The 19,186-nt window shown below is 47.3% G+C and overlaps 10 protein-coding genes across 10 annotated transcripts; 2 read left to right on the top strand and 8 right to left on the bottom strand.

Annotated features, from left to right (window-relative positions):
* Positions 1 to 246: 246 nt before the first annotated feature.
* Positions 247 to 1,043, top strand: N7529_001046 (alpha/beta hydrolase; the record flags this gene model as incomplete). The annotated part of the gene is made up of 2 exons (XM_057236577.1): positions 247 to 654; positions 690 to 1,043. 2 exons carry the CDS (start codon positions 247 to 249, stop codon positions 1,041 to 1,043), a joined length of 762 nt encoding a protein of 253 aa, XP_057103380.1.
* Positions 1,044 to 1,944: 901 nt separating this feature from the next.
* N7529_001045 (uncharacterized protein) lies at positions 1,945 to 2,253 on the bottom strand (the record flags this gene model as incomplete). Its single annotated transcript, XM_057236576.1, has 1 exon — positions 1,945 to 2,253. One exon carries the CDS (start codon positions 2,251 to 2,253, stop codon positions 1,945 to 1,947), a length of 309 nt encoding a protein of 102 aa, XP_057103379.1.
* A 1,119-nt stretch (positions 2,254 to 3,372) lies between these two features.
* Positions 3,373 to 4,836, bottom strand: fgaCat (catalase easC; the record flags this gene model as incomplete). Its single annotated transcript, XM_057236575.1, has 2 exons — positions 3,373 to 4,596; positions 4,663 to 4,836. The coding sequence occupies 2 exons, from the start codon at positions 4,834 to 4,836 to the stop codon at positions 3,373 to 3,375; spliced, it is 1,398 nt and encodes a 465-aa protein (XP_057103378.1).
* Positions 4,837 to 5,160: 324 nt separating this feature from the next.
* fgaDH (chanoclavine-I dehydrogenase easD) lies at positions 5,161 to 6,004 on the bottom strand (the record flags this gene model as incomplete). The annotated part of the gene is made up of 2 exons (XM_057236574.1): positions 5,161 to 5,354; positions 5,416 to 6,004. The coding sequence occupies 2 exons, from the start codon at positions 6,002 to 6,004 to the stop codon at positions 5,161 to 5,163; spliced, it is 783 nt and encodes a 260-aa protein (XP_057103377.1).
* A 2,416-nt stretch (positions 6,005 to 8,420) lies between these two features.
* Positions 8,421 to 9,508, bottom strand: fgaMT (4-dimethylallyltryptophan methyltransferase easF; the record flags this gene model as incomplete). Its single annotated transcript, XM_057236573.1, has 2 exons — positions 8,421 to 9,171; positions 9,237 to 9,508. The coding sequence occupies 2 exons, from the start codon at positions 9,506 to 9,508 to the stop codon at positions 8,421 to 8,423; spliced, it is 1,023 nt and encodes a 340-aa protein (XP_057103376.1).
* Positions 9,509 to 9,645: 137 nt separating this feature from the next.
* On the bottom strand, positions 9,646 to 11,619 carry fgaOx1 (FAD-linked oxidoreductase easE; the record flags this gene model as incomplete). Its single annotated transcript, XM_057236572.1, has 3 exons — positions 9,646 to 10,662; positions 10,745 to 11,271; positions 11,343 to 11,619. The coding sequence occupies 3 exons, from the start codon at positions 11,617 to 11,619 to the stop codon at positions 9,646 to 9,648; spliced, it is 1,821 nt and encodes a 606-aa protein (XP_057103375.1).
* Positions 11,620 to 12,066: 447 nt separating this feature from the next.
* Positions 12,067 to 13,567, top strand: dmaW (tryptophan dimethylallyltransferase fgaPT2; the record flags this gene model as incomplete). Its single annotated transcript, XM_057236571.1, has 3 exons — positions 12,067 to 13,223; positions 13,290 to 13,411; positions 13,482 to 13,567. The coding sequence occupies 3 exons, from the start codon at positions 12,067 to 12,069 to the stop codon at positions 13,565 to 13,567; spliced, it is 1,365 nt and encodes a 454-aa protein (XP_057103374.1).
* A 263-nt stretch (positions 13,568 to 13,830) lies between these two features.
* On the bottom strand, positions 13,831 to 14,070 carry N7529_001039 (uncharacterized protein; the record flags this gene model as incomplete). Its single annotated transcript, XM_057236570.1, is given in 2 exon segments — positions 13,831 to 14,019; positions 14,035 to 14,070. 2 exon segments carry the CDS (start codon positions 14,068 to 14,070, stop codon positions 13,831 to 13,833), a joined length of 225 nt encoding a protein of 74 aa, XP_057103373.1.
* Positions 14,071 to 14,488: 418 nt separating this feature from the next.
* On the bottom strand, positions 14,489 to 15,397 carry N7529_001038 (phytanoyl-CoA dioxygenase family protein; the record flags this gene model as incomplete). Its single annotated transcript, XM_057236569.1, has 1 exon — positions 14,489 to 15,397. One exon carries the CDS (start codon positions 15,395 to 15,397, stop codon positions 14,489 to 14,491), a length of 909 nt encoding a protein of 302 aa, XP_057103372.1.
* Positions 15,398 to 16,156: 759 nt separating this feature from the next.
* Positions 16,157 to 17,765, bottom strand: N7529_001037 (mitochondrial aldehyde dehydrogenase; the record flags this gene model as incomplete). Its single annotated transcript, XM_057236568.1, has 4 exons — positions 16,157 to 16,961; positions 17,006 to 17,327; positions 17,384 to 17,583; positions 17,638 to 17,765. 4 exons carry the CDS (start codon positions 17,763 to 17,765, stop codon positions 16,157 to 16,159), a joined length of 1,455 nt encoding a protein of 484 aa, XP_057103371.1.
* Positions 17,766 to 19,186: the final 1,421 nt, after the last annotated feature.

Genomic DNA, 19,186 nt, shown 5'->3' with positions numbered 1-19,186 from the left:
AAGAGTCAATTCTGCGCCCCGCCCCAATTGTGGACCCTATTCTCGCCCCCCAAAAGACTAGCTGCGGTGATGTTGGACAGATCCGTAAATAGCACAGCACGGCCCCTACTGGGGCCAAGGCGCATTTCTAAAGGTGCGATAAGTCGGCAATGCGCTTGTTAGCGACAGAGAAATCGCCCTACTTAGTGCTGTTTCTCAGACTGTCTTCTATCGCCATCGTTATCTACTCTACCCTCACTGCCCCAAATGGCCTCCTCCAATCCCACCCTGATCTTCTGCCCTGGGGCCTGGTATCCGCCCACGGCCTTTGAGGCCTTGGCCGCCCACTTCCCCGACCACACTACCCATACTGTGGCCTTTCCCTCGATCCAAAATGCCACCAGTGTCCAAGACCTGCAGCCCGATATCGACGCGCTCCGGACCCTGGTCGAGCAGGAAGCCAGCGCGGGCAAGGAAGTCGTCGTCATCTCGCACAGCTGGTCCGGGCTGCCCGTGAATAGCGCCCTGGACGGCCTCAGCAAAGCCGAGCGACAAGCGGCCGGAGAGACCGGCGGGGTGACCAAATTAATCTTTATCTCGGCCTTCATCCCCGACGTTGGCGAGAGCCTGATTGGGGCCTTTGGCGGGGTTCCTCCCGACTGGTATAACCGCGATGTAAGTCGTCTATACATTGTTCTTTCCCTCCCGAGATCCCCCACTCAACCCGACTGCAGGAAGCCAACGGAACCGTGAGCGCTGTCGACCCCTACAGCCTCTTCTTTCATGACGTTCCCGACGGCGAAGAATGGGCCAAGACCCTTCGTCCGCACGCCTGGGCGACCAAGACCTCGCCCGCCATCAGCGCCGCCTACACCCGCATTCCCAGCGCCTATCTCCTGTGCGAGAACGACCGTGCCATCCCCCTTTTCGTCCAGCAGTTGATGGTGGAAAAAGCCCGTGGGAAGGGCGCCCAGATTACCACAGAGAAAATTGCCACCGGTCATTCGCCGTGGCTGGTTGATCCTGCGTCTGTGGCTGCTTTTGTGCAGCGAAGCCTGGCGTGAGTTCCGGTCCGGTGACAGCATCAATGTAGTGAAGGCCATATCTTGTAAATGAATGAACCCTATGCCAACATGCAAGTCTTTCCTACATTGGTGCATCCAAAACTATTTTCTAGTAGTTGTGGCCAAATAGGTAACTAGTGATCAAAGTAACCCCGCCTCAATAACCTGTCGGACAACGGATTACTAAGTCGCCGTCTGGAAAAGGCCAAAAGATGCAGCTTCGGCTTAATTCAGGGGCTTTGCGGCAGCATTTTCACTAACGAACAATGTCACCGGACTGTGCTTTCGAATATTCATCGATTGGGAGGGGGGGAAATCCGGGAAGACCGACGATGACGACGACTGAGCGCCACGAAATCCAACATGGTAATAGCTTCATCAATGGGGGATGAGGGGCTCCATAAATAATAGGGCTGCATAAATGAAAGGGGGGGGCTCTTAGAATTTATGCACTATAGACCGTCATCCAATTATAGCAAATCACATGATAGAGAGATATCATTTTACCAGACCAAAATCTGTCTGAAATCTATTCATTGGCGCTATCCCAATGGGGCATGGTCAAGATGCGGTATTTAGACTTCTCCAAAACCTAAAAAGGATCAGCTAGAATGAGCCTCGAGAATCTGGCAAGAGGTCACTTCCCTCTCCCACTCCTGAGCCCAAGTCACTGGCTAGAGCCTTACTTTGTACTTACATAACTTTGCTTACTTGCAGATTATACTCACGACCCTGCTATCCCAACTCGCTATAAATCGAGGAGTCGATTGACTTGGTTTCCCTGAAACTGTGGTAGTTGTTATTTGGTATGCAAATGTCGATGAGCAACTAGTAAACTATTTAGATATCCCTCATCCACTGTCCATTCAAAGGCGTACATGCAGGCCGGTGCCTCCGACATCTACACCCTTCGCAGATACTGTGGGAAATTTGTATACGTTCCGTCATTCTCGAAGTACACCGACGAGTCCGGCAACGTGTCATCAATGTAGGACGCAGGGATAATGTACAGAATACGAGCGTAGCAGTGACCTAGCCAGAGCATATCCCATACATCACCGTACGGCGACGACTGGCTCCTGTTGATTGAACTTGAGCCTGAAACCTGACGTATGAGCGGTGCCACCCGCTCGAGCTGCTGCTTGAGTGAAATATCCCAGTCGACATCATCCTCCATGAATAATGCGGTGGAATCTTCCTGGGTAATCATATTTTGTATTGCGTTGAGGTGAAAGCTTATATCTTAGATTGCCTTACGAATTTCGTCTATGGTTTCAGGATAGTAGAGCATACCAGAACTGGTTACGAAATCGTACTCAAGCTCCGTATGCCAATCTCCCGCGGCGAGAAAATACTAGAAGACGTTACCGAAGAAGTATTTAAGATTTGGAGCCGAACGACTATCTCTTACACAATAAGTACCTACAAATCCCATTCCCTTCGATTTCCCTTCAAATCCACGATATAGTTTTATTCTATGACTAAATTAATACATACGACCATAGGGTGTGGAAAACAGGGCTTCCCGTCCGCTCAGCCGTACTTAAGCCACACGCCGGTGAGTTAGTAGTTGGGTGGGTGACCACCAGCGAATCCTCACTGTTGTATGTTTTTAGTTTTCAATCCTTTTTTTATATTACCTGTAGATAATTCTAAACGTGCTAAAAATCGCTTGTTGTTTTTTTTCCACTGGATAGAGAAGCCATCGGAGGAACATCAGGCAAGCGAACTCATCATGTCTACACACGGAAGCAGGTACGTATCTTCGTTATTAGCTTGAAATAGGTCACCTGACATTCCTACTGATAACGTAACAGGATAGATGATCTTTGGATTTGTTCATAGATTCTCACTTTCGGCTTCTCGTTCCTGAAAACCAGATAATGAGCCTCACATCGAATAAGCCTGGGGCATCTTTCTTCGAAAATTGTAAGCAAGTAACAAATGTCAAAGTATCACACTAAATTCCCAGTCATTTGATGCAGTCATATTATGCGGTCAAATCGCTCTTCCAATAAGGCATTTGCTTCCCCCGCATACATGAATGTCTTTCCTTGCGCTTCGGCAGGCTTTTCATTTTCAACAAAGTCAATCAAGCAGTGTCCTTAGTCTTTTTAGTAGATCTTCTTCTAAGGAAGACGTCGTTTCGTTTTCGCGCCTCTAGCTCCGCCGGCTTAGTCGGGCTTCGTAGCCTACCCTACTTATGGATGATATCTAGGTAGTGGTTCTATAATACCTCCGTCGGGAGCACGCCCTTTCTGCTCTTGAATAAACCTCATATAGACAATGTCAGAATGGTAGTGCCTACAGCAAATGGGATCTATTGCAGCTACAACCTCGACTGAGTAACTTGTACCTTACTACTTTCATCAAATTTCTCAACCCCATCCTTCACCCGGTGGGCCAACTCAGAGGACACGAGGGCGAAAGTACGATACACCTTATCTCGAATTTCCTGTCTGGTCTGCGACACCGACACAACAATCCTCTCCACCATTCGATCCTGGAAATCTTGACTACGAAAGTCCGGGAGGACCTCGTAATACTCCCGGGCAAACTTGTAATCATCGTCGTGAGAGCCAGACCATTCATCCGAAGATACCTGCGCGACCCACTTGGCAAACTCCGGTCCCAGCTCGGCCTCTGACTTCAGGGCCGACGGCATGCGAGTCGGTGGAGCTCGTGGGATAGCCCCTAGACGATACCGCTGCGCGTCGGGGTATGCAAACATGCGGGCCTGCAGGATCGGGTCTTCGGAGGCCTCGACGCCTGGAACCATATGCGACGGTGAGAAGGCCAGCTGCTCGACCTCCGTGAAATAGTCCGTCACGTTACGGTTGAGGGTGAGCTTGCCGAAAGGTCGAGAGGGAATCTTTTCCACGCCCTGGGGATACGTGCCCAGGTTCCAATGCTTGGTGATGTCAAGAATATTAAATCCTAGATGGGCAGCGTCTTTCGGATCGACCACCTGCACATTGGCCGTCCAGGATGGATAATCACCTCGCTCGATCGCCTCAAAGAGATCTTTGCTTCCAAAGTCAGGATCGCTAGGATCCATGGTCGCGCCGGTTCCATCCGTGAAGTTGGGCCCACGGTCCGACGCCAAAAAGAAATGCACGTACTTGAACGAACCGTTGGGCATTGTCCATTTGAATGCATGTCCTGCGTAACTGCTCAGCGTTCGCCAAGTGAACATCCGGCCAAAGTCACTGTGCTGCAGCAGCGTCATATGGATCGATTCGTGATTGTCCGTTACGAAGTCCCAGAACATGTTAGGGTTAAGCCGGTTTGTTTGAGGGTCCCTTCTCTGCGAATGAATCATATCTGGGAACTTGGCGGGATCACGGATGAAAAAGAAAGGGAAATTGAGGAAAACCCAATCCCACTCCCCGTCTTTGGTGAAAAACTTAGTGGCCATGCCCTTAAGGTCTTGCACCCCATCTGAAGATCCCCGTTCCAGACCAGTCGTGGAAAAGCGTGTCACCAGCGGCGTTTTTTTGCCGACCCCAAGGAGCATGTCAATGTTGCAAATATCCGAGATGTCGTGTGTCACCTGCTCAGGATTAGCATATATTTAATCTCAATTTGAGATTACGAGTGAGTACCAGAACCAACCTACCTCAAACTCCCCGTAAGCTCCGGCTCCCAGGGCGTGAACGGCTCTCTCCGGTATCTTTTCTCGATTGAAATGTGACAATGCCTCCAAAGTGTAAATATCCTTGGGTCCGATGCTGGATTTTGACGAGAGTGCATGGCCCATAGCGGGGCATTTCTTTGCCTCGGTTCGGGTCATGTTTTGTTTGATAGATGAAAAGAATTGAAGTGGACTATTTTAATGAGACTTTGAACCCTGAGGGGCCAAGTTCTGATTGTATATGACATTTATAACCAACAATCCGGGACGACCCACTTTGGGAATTAAAGATGAACATCCCTTTGAAGTCTTTTCAATCCCTTGCTTTGCACAGTTTTGCTCGGTACGTAAGGGAGAAGAAGGTATCTTCGGGTCTCACCGTCTATTTTGACCATGAAAGATAGTACATGCATGGAATTCGTACCTAACTCCACTCACAGAAATGTGGATGGAGCATTGAAAGCAACAAAAGAATGTGAAAGATTAAGGCATACAAGCGCCAACATTAATATTCGCTCCAAATACCGGACGGGAGTCTTCGCTCAATAGCCAGACAATAGTTCGCGCAACATCATCCGGTTCAATTATCGCGAAGCCTTCTTTTGTGTAGGCCTCTTCCACCTCATCCGAAGTTTTTGTGGGGGCAAATTTGGGTAACATCGGTGTTCTCGTAATTCCTAATATGAGAAATTAACGTAATGTTTCGGACATATTCATATAAGTAGACCATAAAATCACCTGGAGAGACAGTGTTGACCCGTATTCCAAATGGAATCACGTCCTGCGCTACACAAGTCGTGAAATAGGCACAAGCTCCCTTGGATGTCCCATAGGCAAAGACATCTGGCATGTGCGCCATCGATGCGATACTGGCAACATTGACGATGCTGCGATCCCGCGACATTGGCTTCATAGCCCTCACCTCGGCCTTGGTCGCGTAGAAAACCCCGTCCAGATTCACCTGGAAAATCCGCTTCCACTGCGTCTCCTCTTCCTCCAGGATGGTCGGGCAGTGGCGGATTCCGGCCCCTTGAGCCATTCCAGCAATGTTGGCGGCCCCATTCAGCCGCCCAAACTCGGCCGTGATGCTGTCAATCCACTCATTCACTGCAGCGGAGCAAGAGACATCGAGGACAGTGCAGCGAACATCTGTAAGAGGGTATGCGGCTTGTATGGATGCCTTCAGCTCTGCCAGGCTTTCGGAAGAAATATCCCCCACGCAGATTGCCTTCGCTCCTCGCTGAGCAAGCAGATGACAGGTGGCGGCGCCGATTCCTGATGCACCGCCGGTGATGGCAAAAATCTTGGAAAATTCCGATGCCATCATTTGGGAAGAATAACGAGTCGCAAAACGGAGTAAGATAGGGTGCTTTAGCAGGGCTCTTTAAAGGGATACATTTATTGCCAAACGCAGTAGCTCTACCACAACGCACCATATTGCATTATCTTATCTCTTTACATAATGTGCAGGTAGAGTTAGGGAATCACTAGGGACACAACAGCTTTCTCTACGGGCACAACACATTATGTAATACCCGCATTATATAATCAATTTTCTCTGAGATCGTTACCATACATTACCGCAGCAACTGCATTGCTTACTACTATAGCAACTACATTCTATATCATCATGCACTATAAGAACTCGCTCTCTTCCTTCAATTCCTATCATCTAAAATCAATCTGATGTCTCTAATGTTATATACAGCCTGTTATACCTTGCAGGAACGGATTGTATGACCGATTTCCCCACAATTTGAGCACTTTGATGGCGCTTTCTTCTTGATAATCCTTTGGTCTGATGATTCATTGCTTTGATATGATTTATTATGTTGGTTTGTTCTCTTTGGTATCGGGGGTCCTAGTAATAAGGGATCAAGTATTGGCAGATACTCTGATAGCTCATTACTAAGGCCCGTCCTCCAGAATTGATGAATATCGCTTAGTGGAATTGGTTGGTGATTCATTAATAAGGGAGCAATTCTATGGGCACATGGAAGACCCATTGTCCTAGTGAATATATTAGTACAGTTAGATAAAGGGGCTTCGGGAGTAGCTCTCTTAGCTATAGCAGCTTGCTTAGAGATTAAAGAAATTGAATATCGTGATGTTCTCTTTGTAATATTCGAATAGAGAAAGTGGGAGCTGAAATTAAGCGTCTTAATCTGATCTTCAGCAAGATTAGATGAAAGGGCGTAGTGCTGAGCTTGTATAGCACTTTTGATTCGCTCAAAAACGAAGAGCATATCACCAGTTGATGCCCCGATATACTTTTTTAGAAAAGCATGAGAGCCTTCTACTCGTGAGGTAGCCCAATTACCAAGGTGAAGGTACTGCCCTATCCAAGCCCTAATAAACATCTCTTTATAGGTTAGCCAGGTCCCTTTCACATATCGAAGAGCAGTAGGATTAAGACTGAATCTAGTCTCGAACTTAGCTAGTTGAGCTTCGTATTCACCTATAGTAGATGAGTTAATAAGCTCTTTCCATGACTTAATAAAAGCCTCAAACTCCTCGTTTGAAGAGAAGTACTGCTTAGTCTTTGCAAGCACATTCTTATTAATATGCCAAACGCATAGTAAGTGTGGGCTTTTTGGACAAATCGCTTTAATTGCACCTAGTAGAGCAAGATCTCTATCAGTGCAAAGAACGGGGGAGAGGGGGGTAGAGGGTCTAGCCATGAAAATAAGGTCTGTAGAGTCCATTTATAGCTTTGCTCCTGCTCATTTTGCATGAAGCAGAAAGCAATACTATAGGATGAATTCGATGGTGAGAGACCAATAATATGTAAAAGAGGCATCTTATACCGATTTGTCTTATAGGTACAGTCTAATAAAAAGACCCTATGATATTGATTAGCATATCTAATTGATTCAGGGTGAGCAAACATAAAGAAAAGGATATGGCCTTCAGTATCTTGCTTAAATGAATATCTCCAATTATCCTTTTGAAGTGTCTCTCTAAGGAATTCAAGCGGTGTATAATTGCCGAGTTTCTTTCGTCTTAATTCGCCGCGAATATTATAGAGATCATAAGCTTTAAGTAAGGTAGTAGGCTGCTCTACTCGTAGGAGGCTAATGATCTGTCGTGGCGTTGATCCGATTTCTGATAGATGATTAATAGTGTCGTTTTGATCTCTGGTTAATTGCCGACGTCGTGCTAGAGAGTGCCCTATCATATTATCATCCGGTTGATGATTATGGGTAGGATTTCTGACCTGAATTTGCCATTGATTATTAGCAAGCTTTTTCCCATAGAGACGGAAGGGACAGCCTATTCGCTTCGTGCTAGTTTTCCGGCGTTTTGCCCCATCTAGAGCACCAATTCTATCATGGTAGATACCGCCTCTATCACAACCAAGGGTGATATTCCTATGTGGATTAGATGAGATAGTAGTAATAGCATACCCACGAGATAAGGCATGTTCTTGTATAGAAGTAAGCAGTAGCTCTCTGGTTTCAAAGACTTGCTCAGTTGGTGGCTCCATGATAAGATGAAAGACAGGATTAGATAAAGAGTATAGAGAGATTTAGGAAGAGAGCGAGTTCTTATAGTGCATGATGATATAGAATGTAGTTGCTATAGTAGTAAGCAATGCAGTTGCTGCGGTAATGTATGGTAACGATCTCAGAGAAAATTGATTATATAATGCGGGTATTTCATAATTTGTTGTGCCCGTAGAGAAAGCTGTTGTGTCCCTAGTGATTCCCGTAGAGTTACCACATAAGCAAGGGTCACATATCTCAATTGGGACATAGTCTGAGTTGGTAGAACGCAACATCACACGCCTCAAATGACCACTCGCCCACTTTATGCAATCCAGCCAACCCAAACAGATCTTCTCGTTCGCTCGCATCGTACTTGTAGCTGCACCCAAACCTGATCTTCTCGTGCTTTTCCACAACGATGTGGTGCAGAGGCAAGCCCAGCCTTATATCCCGCACTTTGGGGATGAGGCTCGCCTCATGCCGCCCCAGAACGTAGTTCCATTCGCTGAGGTAATGCCAGTCATCAACTTGGAAGACTGGATCGTCCTCCCCAGCTGAAGCGAATAGCGTGTTCCCATACTCAAGCGACGCCAGCGCAAATGGAACCACACCGTCGGCCGTATAGGCGCGCAGCACTTTTGTTGGAAATTTGCAACTGTCCAGACTTAGGAGGATAGAGCTTTCAGCTGAGCTGGAGGCCAGCGCTCCCAATGCAATTTCCTGGAGAAATTTGGCGGCGTTGGGCCGCGAGTAGTTGCCCACCGTCAGCCCGAATAATAGGAGACAGTGTGGTAAGTCCTGCACGCCTGGGGTATCTTTCAACCACTGCACTCCGTCTTCAAATGTTCCATGTAGTGCACCGAATTTTACACACTTGAAACTATTTATGGGTAGAGTCTCTAGGGTAGATTTCAGCTCTGAAAAGTTCAGGTCGAGTGCGTAGAATGTGACGCTCTTCTTCGCTGCCTCTAACGCTTCCAGCAAAGGTAGAACTTTGTCCAAACTCCTGATTTGCAGATTTAGTGATCAATTGGAGCATTCTATTGTGATTCAGCGATAATTTGTACTCACGCACTTCCGAGATCGACCACTACACTGTTGTTGGCAATCGATGCGGCCATTTCCGTCGCTCTGGCACGGAGTATGCGCAGTTCTTCATGTCGTGGGTAAAAGTCCGTGGCGGTAGAATGTCGAATCCAGTGTCTGATCCCCTCACTGCTGTAGAACAAAAGAGCTGGGAGGGTTTTGCAGGTCTTCGACAGCCCAGCGGTGACTTGATCGGGAATGGATTCCTCAAATTTGCTACGACGAATGTCAAGAATGCGCAAATCAACGGGACTCATTTTTCATTTCCTTTCTCTCGTCGGATATCATGGATTGTCACGATGATTGATGATCCCTCGAGCTTATTTATCTCCTGGAGTGGCGGTCAGAGACTACGGCCTATTCCCTCCATTATTCAACCGTTTCCCCCCTCCGGTTATATAAAAAAATAGACCACATGAGCTAATTTGTGCAAACAATTTGCAGCCCAGCCCATGAACGCAGGGCGAACCCTACACATGCCCTCCGAATCCCATTCCTCACTGCCTACCCCTAATTGACTGAACATCAGTCCATTCCGGTCCCACGTGCGTTTGATTTGTGAAAGACGGGCGTAATTATTTCCCCAATAAACCTGCTGGAAGTCTTTCTCGCTTGGATCTCCCACATTTCGATATGACAGACGGAATTCTGGATCAATCGCGTAAAGTAAGGGCATGTAAATGTCGTTTAGTTCTTGCAATGCATTCGCTCGTCCCTTACTGGATGGATCGACGGGCCGCACAAAGTTGATTAGTTGAGCGGAAGCCCTCCACGCCGGATGCATAGATGTGTTGACGAGATTTCCATTTTCCGTGATCCGCCCTCCGAGGTTACTGGTAAACAGCAAATCACCCGAGGACAAGGGGAGTCTCGCCAGAGCCTGGGCTACATGAGCGGGTCCCTCCGAAGCGTTAAATAGTTGATTGGAAATCACAACTGTGGACCCAAGTACACCGTAGTTGTTATCGGCGTGAACGTCGGGGATTTGTCGATAGTTGCTGCTGAGCGTGGAGAACACCGTTGATCTATACGTCGCTTGTCTCTCTATACGATTCAATTCGCTGACATATGGCTGCATGCGCTGGTCGACACTCAAAGTTTCGGTCTGGTTGAGGAAGAACATCTTGAGGCTTGCCTGGATGATCTGCTCAGGCAGGACAGCAATGACCATCTGGCCACCAATATTTTCACGGTTTAGGGACTGCAAGATGGTAAAAAACAACGCAAGCGTTTGAGACCAATCTGCATGAGAATGGGATCTCTGAAAGTTGAGTTCGGCAACCACGACAGGAACATCAGTGAAAACCCGAACGGTGGCTCGAGTAACGACTCCAAATGTACCACCGCCGCCTCCTCGCAGTGCCCAAAATAGATCCGGGTTTTGTATAGAATTGGCCAGGACGATTTCACCCTGCCGTGAACGTCAGGAATGCGGGTCCCAGGACATGGCCTGTGACGGTTGGGGCCGTAGTGGTGGGCAGGGGTTAACTTACACTAGCGGTCACCACTTCAAATTCCAGAACGTTATCAACTGCCAGTCCATGGTGCAGACTCAGAAAGTCGGAAACTCCTCCTCCTTGGAGAAAGCCGCCTGCAGCTCCAACTGTGGGGCAGTCGCCGCCGACCGGAATATAGCCCTTACCAGCTGCCCTAGCATAGAGATCTCCCATCATCACACCGGCCCCAATACTCACCGCTGGCCCAAGGGATTTACGGGAACTATGGAGTTGGAAATCCTCATGGAATTTGGTGTCCTGCAGATGATGTGTGTTGATCTGCAACGAGTTGGCGGAGCTAGATCGTCCGGCCAGATCATGACCCGTGTTGCGAATGGTCAGGCGAAGGTTGTGCTGGTTGGCAAACAAAACCGCTTCTTGAACGTGCTTGGCTGAATTTACCATCACCGAGTAGAGAGGGATGCGCCCCTGGAGACACGAGGTGTGGTTCGCCATTTGGGGTCCTAATGGACATGCCTCTTCACCGGACTGGCCAGACTCCCACACCCAATCCTGCAATGCACCTGTATGGTTGGTCAGTTCAGCTGGCACAGGGATAATTCTCTGCCAATTTATTGTCATTCTCAAGACTTACCGGGTTGGGCCGCCCTCCATCCACTGTCTTTCGAAAGGCGCATCACTTCCTCGCAGGCTACCTGATTCAGATCTGGCTCGTAACAGACCGATCCAATAGGTTTTAGCCGAATAAGATTAAAATCGATCGACTTGTTCAACAAGTTCCACTGTTTCTCTGACGGCCAACATGATTCCGATGGTCGACAACGACATTGGGACCAAAATTCCGAATTTGTGTATACCAACCAGCTAAGAACAATTCCGAGTCCCGCAGACCCCAGCATGTGCAACATCATTCCGGATTATAGTGCGAATGTCCAATTGGAAAAAAAGTAAACCAAAGTGAAAAATAAATCTTTAGAAATGTTAGTCGTGCGTTCCAGCCATTCTGGGGTTGTATAAATCTGAAAAGCAAGGGTTGTCTCGCCAATCACTACGTTATATAGTCAAAGTCGTTTATGGGCGACTAAAGCTGCAACAGTGAGGCACAGTCACGAGCCTTGGACATACATACCTACAGCCCAACCCCTTGCTTGGCGGGTGTGATAACCTGGGAGAGTCACTTTTCATAATGCATGAATGAGTGGTAACCACAGTAATTCTAAGTCGAGGATTCAGAACTGTACAACATGATTGACATTTTTTAACGCGTACCTACGAGCCTTATCCCTTGATTATGGGCTCTGAATAAGTTATTAAACGACCAATTTAGCTTCGTTAATCACATTAGAACAATAAGCACTATGGGCTCTATTGAAACGCTTAGTTGTTCTCGCCTTGGTGTCTACAAGACGATAAGCGAGTTGAGTGACCCTTACTGCCATGATCAAATCCTATGGTGGCACAGTGTGGCGCCTATGTTCGCGGAAATGCTTAACATGGCGGGGTATGATATTCACTCTCAGTATAAAATCCTCGGGATATATTTGAAACACGTCATCCCCTTTCTCGGTGTCTACCCGACCCGTATGAATGACCGATGGCTTAGCGTCTTGACCCGATACGGTACACCATTTGAGCTGAGTTTGAACTGCTCCCACTCCACGGTGCGATACACATATGAGCCCATCAATGCCGCCACTGGCTCCCTGAAGGACCCATTCAACACGCATGCCATATGGGATGCGCTCGATCGCCTCATCCCATTGCAGAACGGCATTGACTTGGAATTCTTCAGACATTTCAAGAATGATCTCACCGTCAACGATCAAGATGCAGCGTACCTGATGGAAAGGAAGTTGGTCGGGGGCCATATTCGGACCCAAAACAAACTTGCTTTAGATCTGAAGGGTGGCGATTTTATGCTCAAGGTCTACATTTATCCTGCCCTCAAGTCTCTGGCTACCGGGAAATCCATCCAAGACCTAGTGTTCGATTCCGTTCATCGAATCTGTTGTCAGTATCCTACACTCGCCGCTCCACTCCGCACACTGGAAGATTACGTCAACTCTCGCGAGTCTAGCAGCACTGCCTCTCCCCGGCTCTTCTCCTGCGATCTCTGTGATCCACGCCAGTCTCGCATTAAAATATACCTGCTGGAGATGAACGTCTCCCTGGAAGCAATGGAGGATCTGTGGACTTTGGGGGGCCGACGCAGTGATAAATTTACGCTCACTGGGTTGGAAATGATCCGTGAGCTCTGGGACTTGATTCAGCTCCCCACGGGTATGCGCGGATACCCAGAGCCCTTTCTACAGCTGGGAAGCATCCCAAATGAGCAGCTTCCTCTGATGGTGAACTATACGCTACACCATGGTGACCCAATGCCGGAACCACAGATCTATTTTACGACCTTCGGCATGAACGATAGCCGAGTGACTGACGGGCTGGTCGCCTTCTTCGAGCGGCACGGCTACACCCGCATGGCGCATACATACAGGGATAGTCTGCGTGCATTCTAGTAAGTCGAACGATCCAACACTGAACGTCATATTATGACCACTAGCATTATCTAACATGTCTCCAGTCCTCACTTGGATCATGACACCGTAAACTATCTGCACGCCTACATTTCCTTTTCTTACCGCAAAGGGTCCCCGTATTTGAGCGTCTATCTCCAGAGCTTTGAAACCGGCGACTGGCCAATCTGTATGTTTGCCCTTTAACAAATTCCTCAGTAATAGTTTCGTTTAACTCTTGGCTTTTACTTCTTGTCTAGCGAACTTCGGTGTCCCACTTTTCAAGCCCCTCTCCAAGGACATGTGTCGCGATCATCCCGTCTCCTTCGAGATACCTTTGAAATAGACCCAGTGGATGAGATAATTTGGTGATTGAAACGGAGCAGTCATTGTGGTAGACTTGCAGGCCCTGACATCAAGTAAACAACAAACATTTGGTGGAAACATTTGGTGGAAACATTTCGTATATCTGACTTGGACAGAGAATAGGAGCGGAGGATACAAGAACAATCATAGATTCAATCTAGTTTTTTTGGTATCTATCGTGAATCATATCTACTACTTAGTGTTCTCCAGGGTAGGCCTATTTGTCGCCAATTAGGTAACCCCTTAGTTATCAGGACTCCATCGCTTCTTCTTCTTTTTCTTCTTCTTCTTCTTCTTCTTCTTCTTCTTCTTCTTCTTCTTCTTCTTTTTCTTCTTCTTCTTCTTCTTCTTCTCTCTTCTCTGTCTCTCTGTCCTTCTCTCATTCTTTCCCCAGTTTTCATTTCGATGGTAGTCAGGTCGCCCTTTCTTCTCCTAGTTTCCAATTACAATAAGACCCTCACTTTGTTTACCACTCAAGAACATTTGTAACCTGAGGAGTTTCAGTACTGACTTGCCCAGTGCTCTACCTGGCATCGTTCTCCGACGACCTTTATATCCACTGGGCCGTATAAGATGTGTGATTAATTAAACGGTTTTGAGACTTATCGAGAAACATCCGATGCCAGAGACGGGTAGTGCTTTCATAGCCTTGGCAATATGGCCTTTCCTTCCTTCTACTTTTCTCAGATGATTCAAACCATCCGAGAACATACATTTGTTCTAAGTTCAATTCTTAGTAAGGAAAAAATTTGTCTCCTTCCTGGCGACTGGAAGAATTTCGGCCTACGAATCAATAGTGTTGCTTTGAAGAAAAGGGTTCGTTCATTCTATGATATAATAAACAGGAGATGACCACTGTCCCCCAGCTTTACCCTCTAACCTTTGGCATTAGAGAGATGCTTTAGTAATGAGACAACCACTTTTTATCAACTTGGTCCTCTGGTAACGGCTGATTTGATTTCAGCCCCAACTGCATTCCAAGTTCATTCATGTGCAGTGACCACAGTTCGATGCCCTGGCACTTAACTGATCTCCAGCCCACCATTCTTTGCGCCAGAGGGGTCATACTCTCGATCACAGGACGAGGAAGAAATGCAGAGGCTTCAAGTGGAGTGAAGTACCCCGACTGCATCACAATAGGCAGAGCACGGCGATTGAAATTTTCGGATCGATTTTTGCCCGCGCCGTGGAGCACCTTGCCATTGAAAAGGACAGCATCTCCAGCATTCATTTCCACGGGTATGGAATCGTCAATCGAAGGCTGGTAACTAAAGTCGTGCCACTTCTCGCTCCCTGGAATCACTCGGGTTGCTCCATTCTCGTCGGTAAACGGAGTCAGGGCGATAAGAAAATTGAACATCGCTTCTGGACAGTCCCTTCCCATAGCAGTGCAGATCGGAATTCCATCTTGTTCCCTATGCAGAGTTTGCCCTGCATACCCCGGGCCAGTCTCTAGAACTGCTGACGTAGCCAACCAGTAGTCTCCAGACTCTTTCAGGAAGATCTTCTCGGAGATACCATGTATGACCGGATGATTCAAGACATCCTCCCGATATGTCTTGCTGATTAGAGCCAGATGGCCCTGTCGCCTCATATTCAGCCAGTACCCTTCTTGGTACGTCTCTCGTTTGGTGTGGATTTTGGTAATATGTGGGTCCACATCGTTGTTGATGTCCGCGACTTGATCAGGCATGAGAAATTTCTCCACAATAACACAACCGTCTTCTTGCAGCACTTTGTGGATTGATTCGCATCCTGCAGTGGCCGGAATGCGACGAATAGACAGTTTGGGGCAATCGAATTTCGTCATCCTGTTGATAGAGCTCGCGATGGAGCTTCTGAGGGTGGCAAGGACCGGTCATGAGAAAAGAGGGAAACTAAGTCAGGGAACAGACAACGATAATATATCTACAGCTCACCACTCGGTTTTTAATAGAACATATGTGCGACAAAACACTGTACGCAGCTACAACATCAGGCTTTCCTTACATACTCCTTGCCTGAAAGTCCTCCAGGAGCGGTGAGAAAATAGCGTACTTTGGCATCACATGTAGACAATGACACTTCCTTTTTGCGCTTTAAGCCCACCCTGGTGCTAGGGGTATGTTGTAAGATAGTGGGCATATCAGCTTCCTGTGTGGTGAACGAGATCCTTGCTTCGATGATCATATCGAGTCGTGTAACTTTCTCAGCGCAATTGCTTTGCATCACACCGCTACAACACGAGAGTATTGAACTTGAGAGCAAACGTACCACTAAGGTTCATGTGAAGGATGCAGGAAACTGCCTGAGGGGATTCTAAATAAGACTTGGAGCTTGAATGTATTTAATCCTGTTAACATTAGCTCACAGTTAACAGGTCGAGATTTCTTCAATTGAATGGAACAGGCCATAGGTTGATTAGAGGTGTCAGAAAAGAAGATCTAGATGTGCGTTCGATTTGAGTATTTGATTTGCAGAAAATCATTTATCTGTATAGTTTGCGACCACGGCACGCCTAGAAGCAATACAGGTGTGTCGAAAAGAATACTGAATCACTTCATGGGGCTAGGTTGAGCCTAGTGATATCCTAAATTACATTTCCAATGTTGATATGAACGGCCTTCGTCTGGTAGTAGGCCCTTAATCCTTCCTCGCCGAGTTCGCATCCTATTCCACTCTGTTTCATTCCACCAAAGGGAACTCGTACATCACCATCATTGCTGCTGTTGATCCAGATGGTCCCTGATACTATTTCACCAGCAAAGCGGTGGGCTCGTTGAATGTCCTTCGTGAAAACTGCCGCCCCAAGCCCATAAATACTATTGTTCGCCGACTGGACCGCTTCTTGTTCACTGGTAAAGCTCTTTACCACGACAACTGGGCCAAATATCTCATCCTTCCAAATGGACATATTTTCGTCGACGTTAGTGAAGATTGTAGGTTCAATATAGAGTCCTTTGCCAGGAATAGCGGTCCCACCAGCCATCACGGTAGCGCCATCCGCCTTACCAGTCTCGATGTAGTTGAGCACCCGATCGAATTGCTCCTTGCTGTTCTGGGGTCCTTGAAAGGTGTCGTCGTGAAAAGGGTCGCCCACCTTGATTGCGCCCACAGCTTGCTTTAGAAGATCAATAAACCGGCCCATTATTCCCTCCTGCACGAGTATCCGAGACGTTGCAGTGCAAATCTGTCCTTGGTTGTACATGGAACCAAAGCAAGCCCATCTGGCAGCCTGCTCAAGATCTGCATCTTCAAATACTATCAGTGGAGATTTCCCGCCGGTTTCAAGGAGAATACGCTTCATGGTTCCGGCGGCTAGACGCATGATCTCCTTGCCCGTGGCGGTCGAGCCCGTGAAAGAAATCATATCCACGTGAGGGTGAGCTACTAGGCTAGAACCAGTGACCCCGCCAGGACCATTCAGAATGTTGATAACCCCCGGGGGAACCCTGCCTTCAGGATCAGAGTTGCGAGGTAGAGAATACTCAGCGGAGTTTGTTCTGCGGCTTTAATAACAATGGTGTTGCCGCAAGCGAGGGCAGGTGCTAGTTTCATTGCTGCCATAGCCAGAGGGAAGTTCCAGGGAATGATTTGGCCCACGACACCAACCGGCTCACGGACGGTGTAAGCCAACTTTCGGCTTGACACAGGTCCACTTGTCGTCTGTCCGTGTATCTTATCAGCCCAGCCAGCATAATAGCTGAAAGTGCCGACAACTTCCCCCAGGTCGTCATTCAAAGCAGCCATAAACGGTTTTCCTTCAAATGTACAAGTCAACAACAAATCTCAATTAAGCAGGCGTAAGAAAGAGTACCATTATCCCAAGATTCAATAACCGCCAAAACCTCCTTGTTCTCGTCGATCAAATTGGCTAGCTTGTTCATCAGCTTTCCTCGATCTGACGAAGACATGGACTTCCATAAAGGATCACTGAGCGCCGTCCGAGCTGCTTGAACAGCCAGATCAACGTCATCCGCGCTGGCAGCGGAAACCGATACAATATTTTCTTGGTTACTATCTTATGTCGCAGATCAGCCCCAAATTCAAATTTCTTCACAATTTACTTACACTGGATTGATGCTGCTAATCATTTCTCCGGATTTAGAAGGAACGAACGCATTGTTGATGAAGAGACCCGTTGGCTGAGTGTAAAGGAGTCCATTTGGGGCAGTCAAATCAATAAACATATCCGACATATTGAAGTGATCATTAAGTGATGCTTTCGCCCTGCAATTTCAAGATAACTGGATTGGAGAACTTCAACAGAGACCAGATGTTGAAACCCCCAAGATCCTTAAATACATGGGTGCACACTCATCTGCGTCACACCGCCAATATATTTCAAAGCACTTTGCTACAATCGTTTTAGCTTTATCCTGACTGAAATGAAAAAAGCGGCAGCATATTTTGTGCTACAAATTTCGAAGGGGAAAAGATCTGCGAAGAACTAGAACATGAAATTCATTCCTTGCGTGTCGAAGCAGCTTAGCCAAGCCTTTGACCTTTGCAATATCTATTTTTGTGAAACATATTTGTTTATGGTTTTTTCAATGCACATTTTATTGATCGCATAAGTAAACAAGACTATTCATGATAGTGTTAAGGGTGTTTCTTAAGATTTGTGTAGTGAAGCAGGAAAATATGTCTTTTTTTATTGATGATCACACGCAATCTAGAGGGACAAGGGGTGTGTAGTTTGGCCGTGACAATTCGCCTGTCGCTACGGTCATATGCGCGAGCGCATTAGGCCGTGGCGTCAGATATGAGACAGGAGCTAGATAATGCGTATTATAGAATATCCATCTGTTCGAGCTTCAAATCTGTAGGGGAGCAGGAATTCGGACAAGTGCGTTACCAATCCAAATGGTCACGAAAATATACCGATCCAACCGTAATTAAGTGATAAAATCTTAGGGAGATGGAATCAATGATTCACCATTAACGCGAGTTCAATGGGATTCCAATATGAGGGGAATTGGCGGGCAGTGAAATTGTGACCGAACGTTCAATAAACCAGGTATCTTAAAGAGGCAGCTGCAGCAGTAGATTTATTTTCGGTCCCTCCATCTCGTTCTCTGTGCCAATCGATCATGCTATGTCCGACCGTTACTATTTCAGAGCGATCCAGATCTGCGCTAGCCCAGAGCGCAGTGTTCTTCCACCGGGGAGACTGGGCCTGCTTGCCCAATCGTTCCCCGACCTTAGACGGGAGACGGATGTTTGGATTAGTTCTATTGCTTGCTCTCAGATGAAGTGATAAAAGCTCCCAGGGTTTAACGCCACGTTCCAAGCGCACCTTGCGGTATCACATACATGTTGCCCAGATCGGCAGTTTACCCCCAGCACAAAGGACCCTCCCCAGGCGAATTACCTTAGCTAGATTTATGTTTTCATTGGTCAGGGAACGAAAGTTGGGGATCGAAGACGATTAGATACCGTCATAGTCTTAACCATAAACTATGCCGACTAGGGATCGGACGGGATTCTATAATAACTCGTTCAGCACCACACGAGCGATTAGGTAATTTCGGAACATACTTGTTCCGATGTCTAAAGGCCTGGAGGCACTGAGGCAACTATGTCCTTGGGCTTTAGTAAGCGCTGCCGAAGGCGGACG

The sequence above is a fragment of the Penicillium soppii genome (genome assembly GCF_028829465.1).
Source record: "Penicillium soppii strain IBT 18220 chromosome Unknown utg000001l, whole genome shotgun sequence".
Taxonomy (NCBI): domain Eukaryota; kingdom Fungi; phylum Ascomycota; class Eurotiomycetes; order Eurotiales; family Aspergillaceae; genus Penicillium; species Penicillium soppii.
This window is presented reverse-complemented; position numbering and strand designations above follow the sequence as displayed.